General features: G+C 35.0%; 2 protein-coding genes and 1 pseudogene across 4 annotated transcripts; 2 read left to right on the forward strand and 1 right to left on the reverse strand.

Moving 5' to 3' along the window:
- Window positions 1-5,361: 5,361 nt before the first annotated feature.
- On the forward strand, window positions 5,362-8,866 carry LOC110623306 (annotated as a pseudogene).
- A 2,693-nt stretch (window positions 8,867-11,559) lies between these two features.
- Window positions 11,560-15,447, forward strand: LOC110623091 (protein FATTY ACID EXPORT 3, chloroplastic). Of its 2 annotated transcripts, none has more exons than XM_021767962.1 (7): window positions 11,560-11,923; window positions 12,201-12,594; window positions 12,850-13,020; window positions 13,613-13,659; window positions 13,762-13,799; window positions 14,539-14,644; window positions 15,137-15,447. In XM_021767962.1, the coding sequence occupies exons 1-6, from the start codon at window positions 11,675-11,677 to the stop codon at window positions 14,627-14,629; spliced, it is 990 nt and encodes a 329-aa protein (XP_021623654.1). In that variant the 5' UTR covers window positions 11,560-11,674; the 3' UTR covers window positions 14,630-14,644; window positions 15,137-15,447. The 2 variants fall into 2 exon arrangements, with proteins under 2 accessions (XP_021623654.1, XP_021623655.1); XM_021767963.2 differs by having other exon boundaries at window positions 11,577-11,923; window positions 12,204-12,594.
- A 5,695-nt stretch (window positions 15,448-21,142) lies between these two features.
- On the reverse strand, window positions 21,143-27,414 carry LOC110622745 (vacuolar-sorting receptor 1). Of its 2 annotated transcripts, none has more exons than XM_021767356.2 (12): window positions 26,632-27,414; window positions 24,884-25,576; window positions 24,369-24,457; window positions 24,199-24,268; window positions 24,035-24,118; window positions 23,672-23,748; window positions 23,507-23,588; window positions 22,982-23,064; window positions 22,833-22,899; window positions 22,386-22,514; window positions 21,720-21,826; window positions 21,143-21,431 (listed from the first exon to the last, which is right to left on the reverse strand). In XM_021767356.2, exons 1-12 carry the CDS (start codon window positions 26,924-26,926, stop codon window positions 21,330-21,332), a joined length of 1,878 nt encoding a protein of 625 aa, XP_021623048.1. In that variant the 5' UTR covers window positions 26,927-27,414; the 3' UTR covers window positions 21,143-21,329. The 2 variants fall into 2 exon arrangements, with proteins under 2 accessions (XP_021623048.1, XP_021623047.1); XM_021767355.2 differs by having other exon boundaries at window positions 22,982-23,067.
- Between the last annotated feature and the right edge of the window lie 405 nt (window positions 27,415-27,819).

Raw genomic sequence — 27,819 nt, forward strand, 5'->3', positions numbered from 1 at the left:
CTCCATAGAACCAGCACTAAAATCATTTTCACCATCCGTAGCAAGCGCTCCCAAAAAAGAATTAAGGAAAACCTGTGAAGGCAACTGGTTCTGGAAAGAAGAGTTCCCACCAGAAGCAGGAGTCTGTGAGTGTAAACTCAAATTTTCAAACCGCAGCCAAGAGCTAGTTGGACGTTGGTACCTACGCTGAACAGCTTTTAACTCAGGACCCCAGTGAGGCGTCAAAGACTCCTTCTTATGATGTAGCAAAAGGTCACAAAAAGAATCTGTATGGCCCAACCGTCCACACAGAAAACAAAAAACCTGAAAGTGTTCATATGCAAAACAGGCAAAGAAAGAGGTACCATCAGGGGCAACTAGTCGACGACGCCTTTTCAGAGGATTTCGCACATCCATCCTGACATGAACCCTAACATAAGATTCCGATTCAACAGTATAAACCCTGGTCAAATCATGGTCCAGGTAATCCCCAATAAAATTAGCCAAGGAACGTGCAACTGATTCAGAAAAAAATCCCGCTTTGAGGTCATGAATCTGAACCCATTCACTAACGTAAATTAATGGAACCAATAATGGAACCTCCCCAGGTTGAAGAGGGTGTAAAATCAAGAGATGGTTATTGAAAAGCCAAGGAGTGCCATTCCAAACACGTTCAAAATCAACAGGGGTATAGAACCGAAACAAAAATCTTTTAGCACCAAGATCAGTAATACTAACTCCCCCAAGAGGATGCCAAAGCTCAGCAAGAACGTCCCGCATTGAATTAAAATTGATCCTACTATATGTCAAAAACATACCCACAAAGCACAGATCATAGGAAAAAGAGGAAGTATCCACCAAGGGTACAACCTCCAGGGCTTGATCCTCCTCATCAGATAAGGAAAGATGCTGTAAATTATCCGCCATGGGAGAAGAAAAATGCAGAAACCCTAGGAAAACCCTAGACTTTGAACGAAAAACGTGAAGCACAAGACTTACGAAAAAAGAGCTCTATTAACATAGTTTAGATTAAACTTAATTATTCAAATCTAATAAAAATATTTCTTTTAGAAGGTGAAAGAAAGAGAGATAGCAGTAAAAGTACAAATTCGAGACTTTATTGATAGTCAGTAGACGGGAGGTTTTGATCTTAAGGCTATCTCCTTCTATTAAATTTTATTTTAGCATTGAAAATACTCCCCAACGCAGTATTAAAATTTAACGGAATTTTAATGTTGTGTTACAGTATTATTGTAGCAGTACTATTTACTTTTTTTTCTTTCTTTACTATTTTAGTATTTAAAATTTTTCAATTCGATCCTTATTTTTTTCACTTTCGTAATTTATTATATTTTTAATTTATTTTATATTTTTATAATTATAAAAAATTAATTTAAATTAATATATTCTCAATTATAAATAGTATTTATAATAAATTAATTTATTTATAATATATTATATAAAATAAGTGGAGTGGCACATATATTATAATTGAACAATATATATTAATTGAAAATACAATCAGTAACAATACACTAAATATTTAATATTCCAGTAGATCAGACTCGGATCCAGCAATATCATTAGGATATCGACCATATACATTAAAGACGGATGACGGTGGTGGTGGTTGTTGACGTTGAACTATTTTCTCTGATATTCAAATTTTTTTTTGGCAAAACGTTTCACGAGCAATTGGATCAGAAATAAAATTTAAATCGAGCAGTAAAATTTTATTTTCTTTAAATTCTACAAGTTTTTTATTATCAGTATATAAGTATTTCAGAGCGGATGAAAAATATTTATTAAGTTTTTTCTTCAATTTTGCTTTTTTGACGCCAAAAGGTTGATTTGATAATGTATAATCTCCTGCAATATCCTCATTTAAATGAATTAAAAATGTTGATAAATTTGAAGATGGTATCATAGGTGAGTCAGGAGTAGAATTGTCTGACTCTAATGACGAACTTTGATTTTGAACTATTTTTTTGTAGAGCTACTATCTTTAAACTTCTTAGCATCTTTCATCAAATTAAATTTGAATCCCTTTTTGTAGTTTGGGCTTGATTGAACTGTATAATTTGAAAAATGTTAAGGAAAATTCTAAGGTTTATGTACAAAATAATTACCAAAAAAATACTCACAAAATCTTGCTCTGAAGTACTACTGGGATGTAAGTTTTCAACTTGTCGATAACAACCATTCAATTTTCTTATAGCCTTCTCAATAACTTGCATTCGACATTACAAAGGTCGTTGGTTGCGGGACTCCCAAAACTCATTCTTTGATACTTCATATGCTTATGCTATCTGACTCCAAAAACGTTGACTAGATTGTTGTTTACTTATAATGAGATCTTGTGAAACATCTAGATAAATTCTGCATAATAACACATCTTCGTTGGTAGAATATCCTGCAGATCTTGAAGTCATAATTTACAAAGCGATTAAATATTGAAGGGTATGGCTAACTTATGGTAAGTTATAGATGTTGGTATTCAAATATATATAAGTCAGATGAAATCTTAAACAATAATTAAACTAACAGTATTCTGATAGATTTCATTTTAAAATCGACCGTTGGATAGATTTCATTTCGATCTCCACCTTCAGATAGTATGCATCCCTATCTCCACAGTTTTAATAAAGTCATATAAAATCTTAAACAATGATTAAACCAACAGTATTCTAATAGATTTTATCTTAAAATCGAACGTTGGATGAATTTCATTTCGATCTCCTCGGATAGTATGCATCCCTATCCCACAGTTTTCAATAAAGTAAGATAGAATCTTAAACAATAATTAAACCAATAGTATCTTGATAGATTTCATCTTAAAATATACCGTTGAATAGATTTCATCTCAATATCCACCTTCGAATAGTATGCATCTCTATCCCTATAGTTTCAATAAAGTCAGATGGAATCTTAAATAATAATTAAACCAACAGTATCCATCGATTGTTGGATGGATTTCATTTCGATCTCCACCTTCGGATAGTATGCATCCCTATCCCCACATTTTTCAATAAAGTTGTAACGCCCCGGAAATCCGGACCGCTACCGGCGCTAGGATCCGGGTCGACTTAAGGCCGCCGGGACCCGTAGCAAGCCTGACATATAACCTGTAAACCTGTATAATCCCATACATGATCAACAACATGCATAAAAATTAAAACTTTTCCTCATACATACTGTCATCAACTAACTCAACCTGTGCATACTCTGAACATATTCATAACATAGTCCCTCTGTGGGATCTCATCAAGCCTTAAAGGCAAAACAACCTGTGTTGAGTTAGTTTACATAAACATCATAACATAAGATCATGTATATACAAAAGGGATTAACAATACATTATGGTCAAGCACAACTCTATCCTCAATAACCTCATTACATAACATTCTGAATATTTTTACATTTCGTCATAATACAATTGTCATGTCCACAAACTAACTATTACATACATATGACTTTTTCTTCTTGCCTTCTCTATCTATCCCGTACCTGCAAATCTGGGGTTAGGGGAGAGGGGTGAGCTACAAAGCCCAGTGAGTAGAACTATAAAAATAATATTTAAAACATGCTATCATGAAATGCGTCACTGCACAAACAAATCACACCACGGATGGACCGATTCAAAAATCCCTCAACTCCATGCCCGGCCCTATTATGGGCACCACAAGACTTCGTATTGCCCGACCCTATTATGGGCACCACAGGACTTCGTACTCGGAGTTATTGCCCGGCCCTATTATGGGCACCACAGGTCTTCGTATTGCCCGGCCCTATTATGGGCACCACAGGACTTCGTATATAGAAGGCTAACGAATCATCCTAATGTCCATCCACTATCATCTATCACAACAATACAATGCGGCATAGTCGTGAATTCTAATGCAAACAACCTATAATATGATCATGATGCATGAAGCATGATAAAAGCATTTCATTTCTTAATTTAAAAGGTTAAGTTTAGTTCCACTCACCTCTGGCTGACTCTGACAAACTCTGTAGCAGCTGGCTCACTGCTGGGGTCCTTGGTTCCTCGGGTCCGAACCTACACAGGTGGACTCCAATGAGGGACCAAACATACATAAACATAACTCTAATACATTCCCCAAAAACCCCCTAAAACATCCTGAGAATATCACATAGAGATATGCATGAAGTGGCTGAACAGGGCACTTTCGGCGGCACCTTCGGCGGCCGAAAGTCCTGGACAGAGACGAAACTCAGGTAGGTTCGGCGGCACCTTCGGCGGCCGAAAGTGCCAGACAGAGACGAAAGTCTCTTTTCGGGGGCAACTTCGGCAGCCGAAAAGCCTGCCTCCCCAGCCATGTTCGGCGGCCGAAAGTGCCTTCGGCTGCCGAACCTGGTTTCTGCCAAAGGGCAGAAACTTGGCTCCTTTGTGCATTTTCGCCTCCAAACTCACCAATCATGCATATATCTCAACCAAATCAAGCATACAAGTTCTTAGGGGCCTCAAACAAGCATATACCCCAACTACAACACTTCAAACATACTCAAACATGCCACATTGCTCAAAAATCACATAAAACCTAACATAGCTCAACTAACTTAAACATGCATTTCTACCCCATAAAACTTCTTAAAACTTCTTTAAAACATATAAGGAGCTTAAGATCGGCCCTCACCTCTTGAAGATCGAGAGGAAGACGACCCAAACTTGGAGATCCACGAAAATGAGCTCCTGAGTTCCCAAAGCTCCAAAACTTGGTTTAAAAGCTCAAAACCTTCAATGCAAGCTTAAAACTCAAGAAAAATGGTGGGGATTTGGAGGAAAAACACAAGATTTGCAAAGGGAAGGTCGGAAGCTTGCTGTGGCCGAAAATGGGAGAAAGCTCACCCATTTCGGCTAAGTGCCCCTTTTATAGGTGGCTGGTCAGGCCACGTTCGGGGGCCGAATGTGCCTCTGCATCCATGCAATGTTCGGCGGCCGAACTTGACTTTCGGCGGCCGAACCTGGACTGCCCTCACTCATGCTTTCGGGGGCCTAACGTGCCTCCAAAACGCATGCATGTTATACAGGTTTACAGGTTATATGTCAGGCTTGCTACGGGTCCCGGCGGCCTTAAGTCGACCCGGATCCTAGGGCCGGTAGCGGTCCGGATTTCCGGGGCGTTACAAAAGTCATATGGAATCTTAAACAATAATTAAACTAACAGTATCCTGATAGATTTCATCTTAAAATCGACTGTTTAATAGATTTCATCTTGATCTTCACCTTCAGATAGTATGCATCCCTATCCCCACATTTTCCTATTAAATAATGTATTCTTTAAAGATATAAACATAACTCATATTTTTTTAGCTTCTCTTAAATCCGAGTAAAAAAATTTATACGGATTGTTACTTAAAATGGATTTCTATGTTGGAGATACATCAAATAATGATGATTATATTTCAGATGATAATGAGTTTGCAGTGGAAACACAAGCAGTTAATCAACAATTTCTTAGAAATAAGATGGTTTTGCAGCAAATACAATATCAACACCAAGTTTCTAGAGGTGGCTCTGTTCCAGGTCATCTAGTAATCAATCGAGATAGTGAAGCGGCTGATCATAATTTATTTCTGGATTATTTTTCAAATAATCTACGATTCAATGATATAATGTTTCGTTGACAATATAGAATGTCTCGAAATTTGTTCATTTGTATTGTCGATGCAATAAAAGCGCATGATACGTATTTCAAACAACAAAGAGATGCAGTAGGTAAAATTGGATTATCTACTCTTCAAAAAATCACAGCTTTGTTTCAAATGTTAGCGTATAGTTTACCGACGAATGCTACCGACAAATATGTGAAAATTGGGGAGCCCACTGCAGTTGAAAGTCTAAAGAGATTTTGTCGAGCTACTGTTGAGGTATTTGGTAAGTAGTATCTGAGATCACTGACTGCCGAGGATGTTGCAAGACTTTTTTATATAGGTGAGCAACGTGACTTTCCTGGAATATTAGGTAGTCTCGATTGCATGCATTGAAAATGGAAAAATTGTCGTACTGTATGGGCTGACCAATATACGGGTTGTAGTGGATCACCAACAATTATTTTAGAAGCTATAGCTGATTATGACATTTGGATATTGTAACGACCCCAAAATGGACCGTCACCGGCGCTAGGATTCAGGTCGGCTTAAGGCCGCCAGAACCCGTAGCAAGCCTGCTATACTCTCTGTGTACCTGTAAATCTCATACATGATCATACATTTTCTGTGAAAATAAAAACTCTTTTCTGTACCAAGGCTTAACCTGTGCATGCACTATCTCTGTATTCTGTACTCTGTACTCTGTACTCTGTACTCTGTACTCTATACCCCTGACTACAGCTTGCTCTAGATGGGTTAACTCATACCTGTTAAGCCTGGTTATTCACATACTCTGTAAAACATATATATATACAGATCATGTACATAACAAAAGATTTACAACACAAACATCACTAAGTCAAGCACATTTCTAACTATTACACAACGATTACATCTCTTTTATATTACATGTCCACTCTAAGCTATTACAAATCTCTTTACTCTTTCTGTACTCTGTGGATCTCCTCTGTACACTATACACTGAACCTGCAAAACTGGGGTTAAGGGAGTGGGATGAGCTCTATAGCCCAGTGAGTAGAACAGTAAAATAGTCATTAACACATGCTCTGATGGAATGCATCAAACCACAGACAATCCACATCAAGGGTAAACCTGTCACCACATAGTCCCGGTAACTCTGCCGTGCCAGGGCGTAGAATCGAGCACCTGGTCTTCCTGTCATGTATGTATACATATGTGTATATAACACCTCTGTACTTACCATTGCCAGGGCGTAGTCAAAGGCTCCTGGACTTTGCTATACGTGCCAGGGCGTAGTCAAAGGCTCCTGGACTTCTCTATACCTGTCAGGGCGTAGTCAAAGGCTCCTGGACTTCTCTCAGATACTATTGGATCATTCAGCATTCACCCACAGCAATAAATAACTATGCAATGCAACATATTCGTGGAGTCTAATGCAAACAACCTACTATATACTCATGATGCATGAATTATGCTACAAACATTTCATTTCTCAATTAAAAGTATTAAGTTTAGTTCCACTCACCTTGGACTGACTCTGCAGGCTCTGAAAACTCTGGAGCAGAACTCACTGCTGCTCTCTCTGGTTCCTCTGGTCTGTACCTATACAGATAGACTCAAATGAGGGACCAAACTAGCTTATGAGCAACTCTAAGAAACTCCCCAAGAATCCCCTTAAACTCACTCTAAGCATCCATGCAAAGCATGCAAAGGAAGGCTGGACAGGACACTTTCGGCGGCAGATTCGGCGGCCGAAAGTCCTCTCCAGAGACGAAACTCATGCACCTTCGGCGGCCGAATCTCAACTTTCGGCAGCCGAACCCTTTCGGGGGCAAGTTTCGGAGGCTGAAAGGCACTCCAGAGATGAAAGTCTCTAACCTTTGGCAGCACCTTCGGCGGCCGAACTCCCCTCCAGAGCCGAAAGTCCAAAAGCTCGGGGGCAAGCTTGGGCAGCCGAAGCCACCTCCTCATGGGTTCGGCGGCCGAATGTACCTTCGGCGGCCGAACCTGAGTTCATCCGCAAGGCAGAAATGTGCTCTGCCTCTCGCCAAAAGCACAAAACATCTCCCACTCTCAAACACTTCAATCCCTCAACTTGCATATACCCAAGTATATGCTCAAAGGGGTCAAAAACTACCTTAAAACCCCAACAACACAAACATACAACACATATACAAGCTTCTCTCACAAAATCACCAAAACCTCAAAACTAACCCTATTCATGCAACTCTCTCCCATAACCTCATAAAACCTTCAGAAAACATAAAAACAAGCTCATGATCTTCACTTACCTCTTGAAACCAAGAAGCTGATCGATCCTAACGTGGAGTTTTGAAGCAACTTTCCTTCAAACTCTCCACACTTCAAAATTCAAGTTTCTCACTCAAAACCTTCAAAGAAACATAAAAATCAATAAAATATTTGCATGACTTAATGAAAACATGAAGAAAACTCTCAAAAGGACAGGGTCTCACCTCAGCAGGTCAAAGAAACGGTGATCTTATCGTTTCAACCGACTGAGGGCCTTTTATAGGTGGCTGGCCAGACCACCTTCGGCGACCACACGTGAAACCGAAAGCCATGCATGTTCGGCGGCCGAACCTCAACTTCGGCGGCCGAACCTGGCTTTTCTGCCTTGGTTCATTTCTTTCACAAACACATTTCCTTAAGCTTTAAAACTATGAACATATCAAAATATGATAGAAAAACATAAATCTAACCCTTCTAGAGACTTTTCGGCATCCTGAACTCCACCGGAAAGTAGAATTCCGATGTCGGACTCTAGCCGGGTATTACAGATATGACATTCATATTTTGGAATGCCTGGCTCCAATAATGATATTAATATTCTAGAGTCATCGCATTTATTTTTCGACCTTGCTAAAGGTATTACTCCTCCCGCTCATTATGTTATTCAAGGAAAAATATATAATATGGGTTATTATTTAGTTGATGGTATATATGAGAAATGATCAACTATTGTGCAAACTATTCGTGAACCACAAATAAGGAAGAAAAAGTATTTTGAAATGAAACAAGAATCATGTTGAAAAGATGTTGAATGTGCTTTCGGAGTATTGCAATCACATTTTGCAATAGTTGCAGGGTTTCCCATTTTTGGAAAAAAGAAGTATTGCATAATATATTAACTGCATGTATTATCATGCATAATATGATAATCGAGAATAAACGTGACTTTAGTGCACTTATCGAAGACGGTAGAGAATTTTCAGCTTCAACTGTTGAAATGATTGTCGATAAAACTATCCGATTTGAACAATTTTTGGTTTGACATAAAAAAAATTAAGGATAAAGATGTTCATTTTGTACTTCGTAATATATTAATAGAGCATTTGTAGGAACAATATACGAATTCAAATGATCATCTAAATTAGCTTGTATTTTTTTATTGATAATTTAATATGTATGAGTCTATTTTATTTTCAATTTGCTAATTAATGTTTAATTAATGTATATTTATAATTAATGTTTAATTAATGTGTGTTTATAATTAATATTTAATTAATTCATGTTTATAATTAATATATTTTTATTTATCTATAATGTAATTGAATATTTAAATATTGAATACAAATGTAAAATATATAAATATTTAAGATAGATATATAAAATTATATGAAATTTTTGAGTGAAATGAATAAATAAAATTAAAGTAAAATAAATAATATAATATTAAAAAGAAAAGAATATAAATAAAATATTTTTTTTGTGAAAAGTGGTATAGAAAGTTAGAGATATTATTATACCACTATGATGTTTTGCATTAAAATAATATAAAAAATGATGCGTAAAGTTGTAAATGGCCTAACTTTTTATTTATTTAGCGGTGTATAATTTTATTAATGTTCAAACATATTAGTATTTATTTTAGTGAATATTTATTTTTTAATATATTTTAAAGATATTTGACTAAATTTTATTTTATGAATGGTTTTAGAATTTTTACTAGTTGATGATGGCAACTTAAGCATCGTGCCGCAATCATGCTTTTATAGGTTATTAAAAGAAGTGAATTCTATCGCGTCTCCTTCATGTGAGTGGTGTGTATTTTCAGTCTCAAACTTCTTTTCAATGATGGTTTTGGATTGTTTGATTGTTGGCGAATAGTTTACACGCTCTATTTTGCAGTTTGCTTTTCTATATTGGTTGTGTTATCATTTTGTTGGGCAGTGTTTTACATGTCTCTGATTTGTTATTTGTTAATAGATTGCTTTTTCCTTTTTTTTTTTAGCATGATTTCGGAGTTTTTCATCTCCTTTTTTGATAGTGGCTGTGGTGGAAGTGGCAGCGAAATTTGAGGTCTCCAACAGCAAAATTTGAGGTAAGAGGTTGGGCTGCGAGTTTAGGTGATTATGGTAGTCTATTCTTCCTTATTTACTTTTCAGACTCTGTTTGTTTTAAAAAAATAATTTATATTTTAATTTAAAAAATAAAATTTATTAAAAATTTATATATATAAACTTTAATAAAGTTATTAAGCGAAAAATATTCTCTTTTTTAAAAGGAAAGTTATTTTTTTAAATGATTTATTTTTTCTTTTGATTATAAAAATATTTTTTATTTAAGCAAATTTTTTGAGTGTTTAAAATATTAAAGAATATGAAAAATATTTTTTTAGAAAATATATTTATGAAATAATCGCTACCTTAATACAAAAATATTTACATAATTAAAAAAAAACTAAGCTTAATCCAAAAAAAATTATTTAGGATAAAATTATAAAAAAACTGAAAAAGTTTCATTTTTATCATTATCTAAAAATAAAAAAGTATATAATTATATTTTTAAATTATAGAAACTAAAATGAATTTAAATGAATGCATAAAAAGTAGAGAGACTATAGAATTGACCATACAAAATTACATAATTACCAGAAGTACACATACGGTGCTCTCGTTTGGTCTACTCACCGTTTCTAGATTTTGGAGTTGGTTCTTCTCTTATTGGTTATTTGATTTTCTTTTATGGGCTTCTGACGTATGTTGCTTTTTCTGTATATTGTTGGTTCGTTTTTCTGGTGTCATTTCCGATTTGGTTATCAGCGTGAGCTCTCCAAGCGCTCATCAATACATTTCATAGTTGTTGGAGGATGCCTTTGTGATGGTGTAGTCCGATGGGTTTAATTCAATTTTATATCATAAACATGATAACATTTGATGATTTGAAATTAAAAAAAATTAGAAATTTTATATTTATAGAAAAAGGATGATTTTTTTTTCTCTAGATATCTTTTTTTTTAAAGTTTTTTAGCGATATATCAATCGAGTAGATCGAGTTTTAATATCTCACCAGAGTTAAATGCACTCAATTATCAACCCACCCACTTTTCTCTTTCTCTTGTGAGTTTAATAAAAATAAAAATATTTAAAATTTAACTGTTATCAAAAGCTTCAATTTAATTCCGGAATTATGTGCTAACGGATTAACATTCACAGTAAATTTTGATAAATGTTGAATTCAGCTTAAAGAGTCGACTGGGATTCAAATACCAATGGCTCTGCAGTCATCTGCATTCACTCATCAATTGCACTGCTCACTTTGAGTTGAGGTGGCGAATTGACTGATTTGGTTGATTTGTGGAGTTAGTTTTTTTAATTGATTTGTGTGTTATTTGTTGGGTATGGTCAATCATTTCTGAGTTTTGTCTTGTATTCATAATTTTTTTGGCTTTTGAATACAAATTATAAAAAAACTAACAAATATATTTTTAAAATAAAAACATTTTAAGTAATTAATTATATTAAAACAGAAAAAGTAAATAATATATTTTTCCCTGTAAAGTATAAATTGCCAAAAAGAAAATAGAATTGAAACAATTGACCCACACTATCCAAGGATTCAGTGGGGTCGCAAGCACAAACTGTATTAGTGACGTGTCATCAAAGCAATACAAGGTTCCTCTTCGCTCCACTTCCGAGGCAACCGGCAAAGAGTTATCAGTGCGCATGTTACCCACCCGGCTCCATTTAGCAAGCCTTATATCATTTTAATAGACTAAAGCCCTAAACTCTTTTTGCACACCTTCGCCTCGCTTCTCTCTTCCCTTCGCTCATCGGCTCTCTGAGGAAGAGGAAACAGAATGAGTGTTGCAGTGGATTTGTTAGCTATTCAAAATCCCAACTATTTTCGGTTAAGGAGGCCTTCTTCATCCTCTTTAAAGCTTGAATCTTTGCTAAAACCTAGGTGTTGTCGAGTTTCGATTGAGTCTCCTGCTGTTTTTACTCCTAAAGGTCTTGGGATTCGGAGTGGGACTGGTTTTCCTTCTCTGGAGCGAAGGATTTCGTTGAGCCGACCGATTGTGGCGTCTGCTGCATCACATGAAGAATCGGTATGCTCTTACTTCTGTTTTTGCTTCTGCGTACACTTTTTTGTGCCTGGGTAGCTGCTTGTGCTTATTTTTTAGGTTAAGTGAAATTATATTGGCCCATTTGAAAGTTCAGTGAATTCATCAAATTACTTTTTCGGGAAAGGTTGTTAGAATTTGGACTGAGATTGTTTGGAAGCAATTTAGTCGATTCTATGAATAAGCATTTTTTTTGCTGGAATTTCCCCAATTTCCCAATAATTTTATGTCTTTTTTTTGTGTTTTCAATTGATTTTTTTAGAAGCATTCAGAAATTGAACTGGAGAAGGAAAACAATGTTGAAGAGTTGGGAGCTGAAGAATCACAAGAAGCTTGGAAAGAGACTCTGGCTTCTTTCAAAGAAGAAGCCTTGAAGATGCAAAGTATATCGCAAGAAGCATACGAGGTATACTCCAAGAAAGCAATGGTCATTTTGAAAGAAACATCAGAGCAGTTAAAAATTCAAGCGGACAAAGCTAGAAGTGATCTAGCTGTGTTAGCAAAGGATGTTACTGGGGAGACTAAAGAATTCCTCTCAGTAGCTGCTGACAATTATCCGGAGCCTGTGAAGGAGGTCGTGGAAACGTTGGTTTCCACAACTGATGATTTGGTTGATTTTTCTCAATTTCATGACTTTCATCTTGGAATACCTTACGGTATGTGGACAAATTCTAATATCTTCTTATACTAGTCTCGCAAATTTGTTAGCATGTGAGGAATTGGAAGCCATTAGGCCTACCACATATCTCATGTAGATGATGGCCTTGTAAAGCATACCGAGACCCATCTGTTTGGGTCTCACAGGCATATCCAAACTCCTGTGCAGATGGTGTTACAACTTTAAAATGAATAATGTAGGGATTTTTCCCTTCAAATGAATGCATTTTCATGGCGTTCCTTTTGCTCTGCAGGTTTTCTGCTTTCCGTTGGTGGCTTTCTTTCCTTTATGTTGACGGGCAGCATTTCTGCTGTTAGGTTTGGTATCATTCTAGGTGGTGCTCTTTTGGCTTTAAGCGTATTAAATTTAAAATCATACAAAAAAGAAGGGCAACCATCTCTTTCACTCTTGAAAGGAGAGACAGGTTAGAACATTGCTTGTTTCTATTTTACGTCATGAAGGAAAAATGTTTGGCTATTATTTGCTCTTTTTTTTTTTTTTTTTTATTATAAATTTCTTTAATGACTGATGACTGCTTCTGAACTGTTTCTGCTGGATAGTCTAGTTTTGTTTCATCATGAGTTAAATGTTTTGTGATGAGTTTTGAATTCCTTCATTTGCCATTGGATTATATACTTCTTATGTTAAAAGGTGGTTAATGTTATTAAAATGTTGAGAAAAATGCGTGAAGCACCTCTGAGATCTCTGACTAGTGCTTAGAATTATAGTTGTCAAATTGAGATTTGAATCTGAATTTCGAGATTTGGGAATTGAATAAAATATTCCATCAAAATTAATTAAAAATAAATTACTAAAAGAATTATCATAATAATATATTTTGATAAGAATGCCTTTATACTATAGAACAATATATTCTTATTATGTTATGTGGTTTTATGTTATAAATTAAAATGAAACTTGGCTTGGTATTATTTTTTTGTTTCAGTGATCTCTATTTATTTCTTTTATTGTAGATTTGACTAAAAGTTCTCTTACGGTTTTTTCCCCTTCTACAGGAATAGCAGCTATAATCTTTCTTAGGGAGTTCCGATTGCTGTTTCAGGTAAGATTTCTTCATGAGTAATTGTATCATTTGTTTCCTTTGGCACTTGATTTTGTGGTGTAGTAATTTTTTTGTAACCTCTATTTCTTTCTTTCTTGGCAGAAAGCTTCTTTATTGACCTTTTTCTCAACCGTCATCAGGTTCATAATGTTCTCATGTTTCATAACTTTTGTATTCTTGTATTCAATTGACTACCTTGAAACAGGAAAATGTGTTTGATGTGCTAAATTCCCACATTGGCTTGGAGAAGGGGTGATGTGCCCCTTCTACAACCATGGGCACTCCTCTCCCTGTGAGCTAGCTTTTAGTTGTATGATTTTTTCACGTTCTAAGTGTTTAATTCTTGGCATGAGGAAGGTGTGTTAAATTCTCATATTGATTTGGAATAGGGGTAATGTGCCCCTCATAAAGTTTTGAGCATTTGTCCTCCCCTAGCTAGAATTAGTTGGTGAATTAGGTTTGATCCATTTTCTTCAGATGCGTTTGGATGGCTGATGGAACGTTTGGCTTGTAGTTATAGAAGTGGGATTTTCAAGTACAAAATAGCCATTACCTAGTCTGGTTATAAGGTTTGATGAGGACTAAATGCAGGAGTTTTTAGATCAGGGAAGTAAGAGGAAGAAGTTTTAAGAGTTTGCTCCTTGGACATTCAACTTAAAGTTGAGATTGCAGAAATTGTCTTTGTGATGGATGTTTTATTCTGTATATAGAATTGATTCATATTTATGCAACTTCATGATCAATGAATTTTGACTCATTCAGTGTGGGCATGCACATGCTCGCATATTTTTGCCAATAAAAGCATAATGTCATTGCAAACACATGTTCTCAATAGCTTGTCCGTTGCTTGGATATCTAATACCTTGCTTTCCTTTGCAGTGGTGCAATGCTTGCATTCTTTATATATAGAATCATAGTGAATGGTCAGCAGAACAGAGGATCAGACATGGGACAACGAGCTGAAAATTGATTCATTTTGTTCCAGGTTAGTTGGATTCACATGAAGGATTGGGAACCTGGACCAGAACGAGGTGTCCCATTTAATTCAGTTTTGGTTTTGTTCTGTTTTGATTTAGTTCATCTATTTTGATCAAATCAAATGGTCAAAATTGTCTAAATTTTAAATTTTTCAAAAATTTTAAAATTGCTTTCGACCTGGAATCATAATTGGTCTGGTTTTGGTTCAGTTCGAGACGGTCAAATATGAGTTTGATGGATATGTGTCCAAAGCTGGACCAGGCCTATGTTGATATATATGAAAACAATGTTTATCTTTCATTGCAAACACACCACAAATCTGAAAATAACAATAAAAAAGAACAGGAAAAGAGAACAACATTTCCTCCTTTTCCTGTATGAAGAAGGTGAGAATTGCTCAACTAGCTGTCACCAACACACTTGAACAAAACAATAATACCATAAATTGGTAATATCATATGCCCCTTATTTCAAATTAACATCTTAGTTCCTCCTCCAGATGAAAGGCCAGAAGATTATGGTAGGTTTGAAGAAACAATGTGAGATTTTGGAGAATATAGCTTGGTTTTGGAGCAGTAGAATGCTGAAGGTTCATGTACTGGGGCATGGAAAAAGATAGAATAATTTTCCTCTATGTGGGCGTAGAGTTGATGCTGTTTTTTGACTGGCTTTTATATACATACTATAGGTGTTCATCTGTTGAGGGTTGCTTATCCAGTTTTTGCTGTTAATTATTAGCAAGTAAATGCAGAAAACCTCCATGCTCCAGAAGCTCAGAGCTTTTCTAATAATTGACTACGTTTATTTTCATTGACGTTGTAATGGGTGATGGTACAGAGGAGCAAAATTCCAAATAAAGTATTTAAATCTTATTAAGAATATGTTATCCTTCAAAGTCTGAAAACATAAGTCGGGTGTTTCAGTTCAGCTATGACTGTTAACATATAAATATCGATTCTTTATTATTATTATTATTATTATTACAATAGATACAAATTTTTATTAACACAAATTAAATTTAAAAGATCGGCAAAACCAAACCCCACCCTTTTCCAGTTCAGACTCCTCAAATTTTCGTTTCTATCCGAAAAACAAACTAGCTAGGCCAAATCTAAATTCTGATTTCAATAAATCTGAGTTTGACTATTAAGTTGAAACGAGAGAGTTCGATCGATATTCCATATTTTTCAGAAAATTTGAATTTTTTAAAAAAAATTCTGTATTTTTATTGCTTAGTAATAATTAATAAATTTTAAATTCTAATTTAATCTAATCATTTAAAATTAATATAATTTAATTAATTATTAAATTTAATCATTTTAAAAATTAATTTTTAAAATTTTAAATTATTTGATTTTAACATTTTATTTTTTTTATAAAATTTAATTTTTAATTTTTCTATGTTTTAAGTGGTCAACTTAATTATATTTTTTAATTAATAATTAAAAATTTTGAAAATTAATTTAATTTAATCGTCTAATTTAATACCATTAAAAGTAATATTATCTAATCATTTAATTTAATTATATTAAATTAAACTTTTAAATTATTTATATATATTTACATAAAAAATTTTCTATGTTTTTAAGTGGTCAACTTCGTTTCATTTGAATCATGTCATGATTTCTAAGTTAAAAAGAGAGAAAATTTCTAAAATTACTTTTTACCATTTTCTTTTCATTTATATTACTAATTCTTTTCGTCTCTTATTTTTTTTTTAATTATTTAAATCATTCTTTTAGAGAGATTTATAATTTAATTTCTGAGTATTGTCATTATTAACAAGTCAGTCCCTGTATTTTTAGAAACTTATTAAAACGTCTTTATCTTTTCTCTCCGTCAACAAAATAGTCCTTCCGTTTATTTTTGCCGTTAAAAATATAGTAAAAGACTAAATTACCCCTCATTATTTTCCTCCTCTTCTTCTTCCTCCTCCTTCCTTTTCTTCTTCATCAATGCTTCCTCCTCCTTCTCCTTCTCCTTCTCCTTCTTCTTCTTCTTCTTCTTTTTCTTCTTCTTTTTCTTCTTTTTCTTCTTCTTCTTCTTCTTTTTGTTCTTCTCCTTTCAAGTATTTTTGCTTGCCTGTTTTCTTCCGGGCTTTTTTCCATCATTCTTCCGAGTATTTTACTATTGGATTCCTTCCAGGTTCTTGGTCCTAGGTTTGTTTCTGAGCATTTTGCTTGTTTGCCTCTTCCGGGCTTTTTACCTTGAATCTTAGTCTGAGCTCTTAGGCTCCTAAGGATATCCCGAGCTTTTGCCATGGACCTTAGTCTGAGCATTCTTGCTCTTGAACATCTTTCAGGCTTTTTGCTCTTTGTGTGCTTCTATGTATTTTTGCTTTTGCGCATCTTTTAGGCATTTTTTCGCTCTTACGCGTCTGTCTAGTATTTTTGCTCTTACGCGTCTGTCAAACTTTTATACTTTTAAGTGTTTTTGAAGCATTTTTGCTCTTGTGCTTTTTTGGAGCTTTTAATCTCGGCTCATTTTTGAGCATTTTTGCCCTTAAACGTCTTCCGGGTTTTTAGCCCTGATTCTCTATCTGAGCTCTTTTGGCTCATGCTCAGCTTTCGGGCTCTTTAGCCTTGATTTTTCGCTCGAACTCTATTGGCTCTTTATGTATTACTCTGGGCTTTTTAGCCCTGATTCTTTGTCTGATCTCTTTTGCCCTTGTCGTTTTTGGGGCTTTTAGTCTTGATTCTTTTTTTGAGCATCTTTGCTCTTGTGCAGTTATCGGGCTCTTTGCATCTTGTCTCGTTATTCGAGCTCTTGCTCTTGTCGTGTTCTAGACTCTTCTGCCATTATTTTACTTCTGAATATTGTTGCTCGCGTGCTTCTATTAGGCTCTTTGTCCTTTCGAGCTCTTTAGCTCTGACTCGTTATTCGAGTACTTTTGCTTTGTCATCTTCTGGGCTCTTCGCCTTGGGTTTCCATCCTAACATGTTGGCTTTTTTAGGCATTTTTTGGGCACTCAACCTTGATTTTTTTCTGGGCATTTTGCTCAAGGATTTTTCGAGTTTTTTTCCCTAGACCTTAGTCTGAGCATTTTGCTCTTAAATTTTGTTTTTTTCTTATGTTTCTTATGGGGCTCAGCCCTATTGTTTGTGTGAAATTTTAATGTCTCGTTAGGTCGGAAGGCTATTTACGACTTGTTTTAGTCTTGATAGCCTAGCGAAATAACGAGACTTAAAATTCATGTAAACGAAAAGAGTGATAAACAAACTTATTTGATAAAGGTTGTAGCATAATTATTATAAGTTGTTGTATAGGACCTTTGGTTTATGTTTTGAGAATTTCGAAAGGTCATGGTATATTTCACTTTTTCTGTCAGTGTTGTTAATTCGTACTCCTTTTAGAAAAAAACCTTTTAAGCTTTTCAATAGCTAAGTTATTTTTCCGAGTTTTTAGCACTTATATTATCTTTGGAGTTTTTTTTTTCCTGGGTATTTTTTATGAGCATTTCAGCTTCCTTAGCGGACCCTTCATTCTTATTATTATTATAAAAATTTCAGCTCTTTACCGGGTTTTTTGCTTAATTTTTTGTTTGAGCTCTTCAACTCTGTATATTATTTCAAGCTCTTTAACCCCGATTCTTTGTCCGAGCATTTTTGCTCTTGTACAACTTTCGGCCTTTTTGTTCTTAAGCGTCTTTCGAGCATTTTTGCCATTGTATATATTTCAAGCTCTTAGCCTAAATTTTTCGTCCAGGTTTTTGTTTTTTATATTTTCTGGGCTCTTAGTGTTGACTTTTGTCTGAGCTCTTTAGGCTCTCTGTTTTATTCCGGGCACGTAGCTTTGAGTTTTCATCTGATCTTTTTGGCTCTCTAGTCGGCTTCTGAACTATTTAGTGTTGATTTTTATTCGAGCACTTTTGCTGTTTATATTTTATGAGCTCTCAAGCCTGATTTCTTGTCCGAGCTCTTTTAGGCTCTTGTGCATTTTCTGGGCTTTTTGCCCTTAATTTTTTTTCGGAGTGCTTTTAGCTATTATACTTTGGTGGGCTCTTAGCCCTGAGCCTTCGTCTGAACACTTTTGGTGTATTATCTTTCAAGCCTTTTTTTTTGTTCTTAGTCTACTTTTGAGCACTTTGCTCTTGCGCATCTTCTGGGCTTTTTAGCTATTAGTCTGCTTCCGAGCAAATGCTCTGGAGCGCTTTCTGGACGCTTTGTCTTGAGTTAGCTTTCGAACTTTTTGCTCTTTCGCGTCTTTTGAGCCTGAGCCTGCCCCGGGACTCCTTTGCCCTTAGTCAGCTTTCAAGCATTTTTACTCTTTCACTTCCTTTGGGCAATTAGCCCTGGGTTTGCCTTCAGGCTCTTTTGCCCTTAATTAGCTTTCGAGCACTCTTGCTCTTTCGCGCCTTCTGGGCACTCTTTTACCCTTCATCTGTTCCGAGCATTTTACTTTCGTGCATCTTTCGACTTTTTGCCCTTACTCTGCTTTGGACCGTTTTGCTTCTCCTACATTTTTCAAGCTTTTTACCCTTTCCAAGCGTTTGCTCTTTTGCATCTTTTGAGCTCTTAGCCCTGATTTTCCATTCTGAACTCTGTCTTTCTGATTAGTTTTCGGGCTTCTTTAGTCCTGATTCTTTCTCTGAGGATTCCAGCTGTTAGCTTTATTGGCGATTTCATGACTCAGTCTCATGGTCTTTCTTTTATTTATAAAATTCATCTGCAAAATAAAAGTCTGCATAGAGTATATATAGTGAGAATGCTTATTGTTAATTGTATATCATTTACTAATGAACATTATATCATACAAGATACTTAGTTTCATAATTTGGGCTCTTCGCCTTTGTTAACGTTTCAGAAATTCAGGCTCGTGCATAGAGTATATATAGTGAGAATGCTTATTGTTAATTGAATATCATTTACTAATGAACATTATATCATACAAGATACTTAGTTTCATAATTTGGGCTCTTCGCTTTGTTAACGTTTCAGAAATTCAAGCTCATGGCTTTATTGGAGATTCCAATTTATATATGAGATTCAGTCTTGTGGCTTTATTGACTATTTTTTTATAGTCAAGCTCGTGATCTTATTGGCGATTTTAATATTCAGACTCATGGCCTTACTAGAGATTTCGAGATTCAGGCTGGTGGCCTTACTTAGGACTGTAAACGAACCGAGTCGAACTGAATTTTGATAAGGTCAAGCTCGATTAGAAAATAAATTTAAAAGGTCGAGCTCGTGATCAACTCGAGTTTCATTTATAACCTCGAATTCGATTCATAAAATAAATATTAAACTCGAGTTCAGTTCGAACTTAATTTGTAATAAGCTTGTTTATCACATTAACGAGTCAACTCAAACTCCATGCAAAAAACTCGAATTTGAACTCATTTAAATTCGAATTTGAGTTCGATTATATTATAAACAAGTTCAATATAATTCAAATTAATTTAAATTATAAATAAATTTAAATTAAAAATAAAATTTAAATTATTTCGTTAAGAGATCTTTAAATTAAATTTTATTTAATTTATATCTTTTAAATCCAAAACTAATAAAAAAAAATACAAGTGTTATCCTTTTATAAAATAGTCACAATTCTCAATATCCTTTCAACTTTTGATATAGGATTGGTGTTGGCAAACGAGTTTGCTACGAGCTTATTCTGAAGACTACTTGCAAGTTTGTTCATAAACTTAAAAACGAATCGAACTCGAGAGTTTAAACAAGTTGAATACTGATAAGTTTAAATTTGACTCGTTTATTAAACGAGTTTAAAATGTGAGTTCGAACTCGGCTTTTTTTTTTTGAAAAAGTCAAGCCGCGATTTTTAAAATAAAATTCAGACTCGTGGTCCGAGTCATACTAGCGATATCATGGTTCAAGCTCATGATTAAAATTTAAATTTGTGACCTTATCGGCAATTTTAAGCTTAGTCTTTCTTAACATTTTAAAACTTGAACTGCGTTACTGAACACTCGTTATTAATTGAATAATATTTTAATAATTAATAAATCGTTTAAAACCTCAAAACGTTTTAATGTTTTAATATATTTTTAAAATTATAGAACTAATTAAGAAATTTCTTGATGCTAATTTTTTTATAATAATAAAATAAAATTATACTTTATAAATTAATTAAATGAATATATATATATATATTTAAAAAAATAATTAATAAAAATAAAATCTTAAAATTGTTAATAATAATACGATCAAAAAATGATAGGATATGTAAGTTTTCAGTTTTTAAAATTTTAATTTGAAAAACGTTTTTTAACAAATAAAAACATTTTTTAATAAATAATAAATAAACAAAAACATAATGATCCATTTAATTTATTTTTGAATGAAGTCTACTGCAACAAATTCAAATGGGCAAGATGAGGAAGATTTAAAAATTCTCAAGGTCCGCCATTACTGAAGGAGATCCACCGTCTGTTATTTTAAGAAACATAAATTTTAGCAATTTTTGGTCCACAGGGCAAATTTAGCAGGAATGGGCCAATCCTTGAGAAGCAATGCAAAAGATACAACATGGCAAATTATGCAAACACTGAACAATTAAACTGGTTTTAATATGAGATGGGAAATTTACAGTGGTCCTGGAATTATGTGTGCCATTTTGTACGTATAACAGAGACAAAGTTTGTGAGAGGCTACATGATAAAAAACACCCTTTTACTCAACCATACATACCCTGCAATAAATATGCTAATCAAAGCACCTCTGAATCTTCTTCCATCAGATGTCGCCACGGGAAGCGTGGTGTACAGGTATATCTCCTTGATTATCCAAGGGCATATATTGCGCCATGATAGCTCTTATCTCTGAATCCATGTACCTCTGTAAATATTGTTCAAAAACCATAAATTCAATTTCAGTTGACCTAAAACAGGGCGGGGATAAATGCTTAAATAATGATTCAGTGCTAGCTTCAAATCTAGCTCTCATTCATAATTCCATCACATTATGCTCCAACAAACTATTCCTACCAACCCCAGAAAGACGAAAGAGTGGGACTCTGTTTCATTATCATGCCAATGAATTCATCTTAATGTTGATAGTTGGCACTTTATTGCTGAATAATCTTATATATATATATATATATAAGGGTAATTCTATGTATCATACCCGGATTCTGTACTTGTAAATAGCATATCCAGCAAATCCAGCAGCAGCCAAGCCAAGAATAATCATCCAAACAAAGCTCCAGCCAACCTCTGTATTGGCATCTTTTCCTGAATTATTGCAATAAAGATTCAGTGTGCAAACAAAAGAGAACCAACTTTTTTACTTGCAGTACCCAAGTAATATCAAAAGATTAAAACAGCACAGAAAAGAAGAGGTCCCAATACCAATATAACCTAAAATCATAACGTTTACATGGATTCTATCCAAGATAACTATGGCCTATCCATTAATTATTTTGTAGCAGAATATTATAGGTGGTGTTTGGTGCAAGTAAAGAACATATGCTTGATTAGTAGAGGATCATCTACTTCCTATCATTACATCTTCATCAAACATTAAAAGAGAATTAGTATTGACAACATAAAGTAAAATCATATCCATACAATAATACAATTGTACTCCCTAATAACCATGCGCTTCCAAAGCAACCGAACATAGTATGAAAAATTGCTGCCGCAGTTTTAAAGTAATAGTATCCACAAGGGAGGTGCAAAAACACACCACACTGTTAACCATCCTTCCAGTAAGTTTTTATTTGCACAAAAAACAAGAATGATTAATTCTATTGGTCGCCAAGAGTAATGAAATTGCTTTGAAAATACTCACTTATGCATGTGTCATGTTCTCGCATGTATAATAAACCACTACCGCAGCTGCACTCATAACTGCCCCATGTATTCTTGCATTTGCATTCTGAACATTGGCAGGCTGTCCTCTCTTTGCATTCATCCACATCTGAAAATTTAGAAAATTCAAAAAAATGGTCATACTTCCTCGGAGGATTTAAACTTCTTCTAACATTTGCCAAGAATTTAGAGATGAACATTGCATAGGCCCAATGGGTAGGCCCACATATCTTTTGGAAGAAATCATTCTCATGCATATAAGCAGAAATTCTCACGACAAGGAGTATGATGTGTACAATTTGGATGGTGCAGAAATTCTCACACCTAAGCTTATTATGTGTATAATTTGGATTGATGGAGAAATGACACACCAGAAAGCAAAATGGTTAACACAGCAAGTTTAAAAACAAAGTGGAGGAAAGAGTACCCTCGCAGGAGTTGACTCCATCACCCTTGAATCCTGGAGGACACTTGCAACCTTGTGAATGATCCTCCTAAAAGAAATTAGAGAAACTGTTAAATAAACCTTTCTAAGTGAGTGCTTTTAAGTAGAAGTAATTCAATTGGACAACTTACAACACAAGCAGAAAAAGTCCTGCCATCTTGGGATTTCTTCCAGCATCCACCATTGTTAATTTCACAACGTAAAAAACCTGAGGCTGCTGAATCAAACAAGAAAAACATGATACGTTTAGCAATGAAAAGTATATGGTTCTAAAGTGCAAGTGAGATTCAAAAAGCCTGAAAATTTTCTATGACACTTATAGTAAACCTTTGAGTGAATTTTCCGGCAAGTTGTATCTCAAGAATTCCATAACAAAAAGTGGTTAAAACCAGTAGTTTCCTATGTCTTTAGAAAGAAAGTGTTTCAGAAACTGCTTGCATTCATAAGGTGGGGTATTTAACTTCCAAAACATACAAATAAAACATTACAAATCAACAAAAAAAAAAAAAAAAAAAAACCATATCCCCCATTCTTTTCTTTAAGGACATAGCACATTACTAAACAACTCTTTTGCATGTCAACCCCTGCAGGTTATGTGATTTGAAAGCCCATGAATTTTTAAGTCAAATTTTAAATTTGAACTGCATTATATTTACCTTCACAATGGGTATAACCATCACCAACAAACTTCACTCCATGTACCACAGGACATTCACATACTCTTCCTCGAAAAGTATCCTGTAGGCCCCAACCAAAACAAAAGGTTGGAATTAACAAATCCCACAAGCATAATAAATGCCAGGGTTTGAGATATCTAATACCCTGCATGCAGTAAGGTTTGCGGCCTTGTCCTGCCAGCACCCTCCATTGTTCTCCAAACACTCGTTGGTTTCTATATCTGCAAATAATCAATCATAATGAAAAGATTAAAAATTTTGTACAACAATCTCCATCTAACAAATCAGCTGTGACATTTTATGACTACAATTTAGTTGCCGTCATACATTCCAAAAGGGAAGATCACTATTAAAGGGGTACACAGCAATGTAATACTTTTTCTGAGCTGGAAAAAAAAGGGAGAATCCTATGCCGTGCTGGAATAGCCAGTCATCAACTACCAACCTTGCATTTATAAACATATTACAAAGTTAAACTTAATAGATCAAAGTCCAAAAGATAATAACCTTCGCTTAAGCATATCGCTGGCTCTGTGGTCTCTTCAAATCCTGCACAAATAGCTTTAAGAACTGGCCCTTTATCCATCTTACCTGAAACCGGCAACAGACAGATCACAATGCAAATTCATGCAATTAAATAACTGGCCAGAAAATTTATATATGCTTCAAACCTCTATATTGTCTGTTGTTTACAACAAGAGTTGGCAGTATAGTCACATCTCCTCGAGGGCCTTTTCCAATCTGAAGTCAGAATCATTAAACCAAATATACAAAGATTAAAAGAGTACCCAAAAGAATCAAACTTATCTTCACAAAGAAAGCCAGATTTTCTAAGTTTAACCTGGGCATCTTGTTCAGTTTTTAGAACCGGGTTTTCCATATCTGCCTCAGGGTCACCTATACACTTGTCTACCTTCTTGAGGTCCACACCTAATGTAAAATATGAAAAACAGATATTAGATACTAATGCAGAACCTTCCTCGGTCCCAGGATGCATGAGAAGTCAAGAACTCAGTAACAAATCAAATAACTACATTTTTCTTCTCAAGAACAAATGCAACAAGGCACCTGCTAAAGAGAAAATCATGCAATTTTCAGACATTAAAAGAGCCCACAAATGCAAAGTAGGAAACTTTGTCATTTATCAGCAAGGACAAACAGTAGAAATAATGATCAGTAGTAAAAATAAATAACATGAAGAAGGGTATCAAAATGATGGTAGCAGTATTATGTATAATCATGGCCCTCTGGAGTCTGTAAACTGTCAAATATTCAGAATAGATAAGCTCACAGTGAGATCTCAAAGGTTATTCAGCATAATCATGATCAAAACTAGTGATAGAACCAATGACCTACCAAGAGATTGGATGACTTGATCTGCACACTCTTTTGTGTACTTCTTGTCTTTCATAGGGCAGCGGATTGCAAAGTCAGTGACATAATCCCACCAAAGCCATGGCTTTCCGCTTTCATTGGCCACCTTGAAGAAGCAAGCTTGACGAAGATTTTGAACCACAACATCTTTTCCATCATATCCTCTACTAAAGTCCTGCTCAGGATCTGGAGCACAGTACCTACCATGGTTTATGCACTGGGATTTGCATTGTTTGCTCAGAATGAATGCTTCCGGGCAATACCATGTTATATAATGTGGGGTGAATTGAGTGTAACCCTTCTGCTCAAGTATCTGAGCTGCACCTTTGAAATTCCTGACAAACTCTATCTGGCTGTCACACTTTGGCCCACATTCATCATTGCTATTTGTCCAGAACTCGTATTCAACACGATCATCAGGGTGTGGAAGAGCCTCTGTCCAATCCAGATTTATGTTCACCATCTCCCCATTAGATAGAGCCTTCTTGATACTGTCTCCCAAGGACTTGCTGATAAGGGCTGATGGAATGTTGATCTTTTGCAGATAATCAGCATCTGCATTTTCTTCTTCAGGGCTGTCCATTGTAATCAATGGTTCATCCTTGTCATCTGAAACCAGAATAGCTGCAGCTCCACCATTCTGTGCATTCCAGGCCTTCATGGTGAAGTAACAATCTACAATTAAAGATATTTCAGCAATGAGAAGATATATTTGAAAGCAGGCGTACTAATTTAATTACTTCCAGGGACGTCCTAAACCAAAAGAAATAGCTGGCACCTGGAATATCAACTATAGATGACAGCCTTGAATCCATGTAATGATGAAAGGTCATACAATTGTCATATTTGGCATATTGCAGAATATTCAAAGAGAAAGAAATGAGGTGTACAATAGGATGAAACATTCCATTCCTATGTTAATGTAGTGGAATTGATTATATTTAATCCGATCAATTACAACATTAAATGGAAGTTGAATTTCTTACTTGCATCACTAAAACTTGTTCAATTTGCACACTACTTCCATCAATTAATGAGAACATGTACAGAGTGAATAAGGATACTACAAGAAAATTGTCACTTTTAGCATCTCCTGAAAGATCCATCCCTTTGCTTTGTCTTTTTTTCTCTGCCTAATTCATGATGTCAGAACATTTCTAAGACATTTTTCTTTTGCCAACATTTTTCATAGTATCTCAAGAAATAATTCTTTGTAATATAACTAATAATGTCAGCTTATATTTGCCAAAAATAGAGCTATTAATGTAATGCGTATTACAACTAACTTAAGTTTATTTATCAAATTTATTTACAACCATAATTCACCAAAAACAATTTAACTCCTTTCACTATAGCACGTAATACCTCACACATTATAGTTGGGGGGGAGGAGGAATCTGGACTACAATTTAAAGTAGGAAAATATTTAGCTACACCTCCTCTAATAATTAAAAAAATTAAGACAATTTTCTCGAATATTTCTTCAAAAGAGATTTGGCGGTCTAGCAGTGAAGTATATGGCTGCAAAATCAAACACACCAGTGAATCATAACATGCCATATATGGCATAATTACAGCACCGCTGAAACTCAAATAAATTATAGCAAATAAAGTAATGAGCGCATATGACATAGAAACTACTAAATCCAAAAGTCAAAGCTATCCAAACGAATCACAAGTATCTATCCATATGCAGAAAGATTTAAAGACAGAAAATAGGAGATGCTCACCTCCTCGATCGGCAAGAAGAAAAGTGGGTAGACCTCCAGACTTTGATTTGAAGGAGATATCAACCTCATCGAATGCCTTGCACGCCTTCTGATTGGCTTTTGGATAAACTACAGTCCCAACTAAAGTCCCTCCATACTGAGGAACCCCAAAATTCCCAATCGCACATTCATACACCCCCTTAACTGATTCAGGCGAAGTCACTTTCAAGCTATTCTTCTCAACAACAAACCTACCAAAGCAAGACCCACAAAGCAAAAGCCAAACACAGAGGAAAAACCCTAGTTTTTCCCTCATCCTTCCACGCAACTAATTCTCTCTTCCGATCAAATTCAACCGATTGAAAGAATAAAAATGCCAAAGCTAGTTTTAAAGCATCTGCCTCGAAAAATCCGGCAGTGAAATAGTAAATTGGAAATAGGACTAGAATCTTAAAGGTTAAGCATTGAGGGGGAAAAAAGAAAAGGACAAATGTGAAAGCGACAAATCCAATGAACCGAGCTCTTCCAAAATAGATGAAAGCTCAATAATTTAAAAAACCCAGATGGTAAAAACGAAGATTTTGATCATGGAAAATCTTTCTTTTTTGGGTTCAACGTTCCTGGGTCTTGCGCTGAATTCTCAACAGATAAACACTGATGGGGCTCTTTTATTCCTGGGAAGGGACTCTAATATTGCGTTTGCTTCAACGACCCGTCTCCTGGAAGCAGAAGTGGGGCAGGGCCTTCATTGATCGAGTCCTAATCGATGATTAGTACTAATTAATTAACAGTGTTTTGTTACTTTTCTCGCGGATCGCGATAACACGCAACACCAGTTTTACTTTAATCAGAAATCTCCGACGTCTTTTTTAGATTTTTATTTTTTTAGTTTTTGATGTCCAGTAACCATTTTTTCACGGCGGAGATTGAATCAGATTAAAATGTGGGACCAATTATGGCGATATTTCTGCATGAAATCCACGTGTTCTCAAGGGAAGTGCCAAGTAGTGCACACGTGGGATGGGCTTCCTTATCAGGGGTCCACAAAAAAATTTTAAGTTCTACTCTCCGTCCCTTTGTATTTAAAAAGAAATTATTATTATTATATCTTATTTAATGTGAAGTATGGATGTCATCTATATTGAACTCATCTATATAAATCCAGGGTAGAGTGATTGAGATTGATTTAGAGATTTGAATTTGTTTGGT

The sequence above is a fragment of the Manihot esculenta genome, chromosome 9 (assembly GCF_001659605.2).
Source record: "Manihot esculenta cultivar AM560-2 chromosome 9, M.esculenta_v8, whole genome shotgun sequence".
NCBI lineage: Eukaryota > Viridiplantae > Streptophyta > Magnoliopsida > Malpighiales > Euphorbiaceae > Manihot > Manihot esculenta.

What these genes read in the sequence shown, in the direction of transcription:
- LOC110623091 (XM_021767962.1), top strand. Translation starts at nt 11,675, where the DNA reads ATGAGTGTTGCAGTGGATTTGTTAGCTATTCAAAATCCCAACTATTTT. An exon ending in CTGCATCACATGAAGAATCG is followed by an intron (nt 11,924 to 12,200) that starts GTATGCTCTTAC and finishes TGATTTTTTTAG; the next exon opens with AAGCATTCAGAAATTGAACT. An exon ending in AGTTCCGATTGCTGTTTCAG is followed by an intron (nt 13,660 to 13,761) that starts GTAAGATTTCTT and finishes CTTTCTTGGCAG; the next exon opens with AAAGCTTCTTTATTGACCTT.
- LOC110622745 (XM_021767355.2), bottom strand. Translation starts at nt 26,926, where the DNA reads ATGAGGGAAAAACTAGGGTTTTTCCTCTGTGTTTGGCTTTTGCTTTGT. An exon ending in TCAAGTCATCCAATCTCTTG is followed by an intron (nt 24,458 to 24,883) that starts GTAGGTCATTGG and finishes ATTTTACATTAG; the next exon opens with GTGTGGACCTCAAGAAGGTA. An exon ending in CAAACCTTACTGCATGCAGG is followed by an intron (nt 23,589 to 23,671) that starts GTATTAGATATC and finishes TGGGGCCTACAG; the next exon opens with GATACTTTTCGAGGAAGAGT.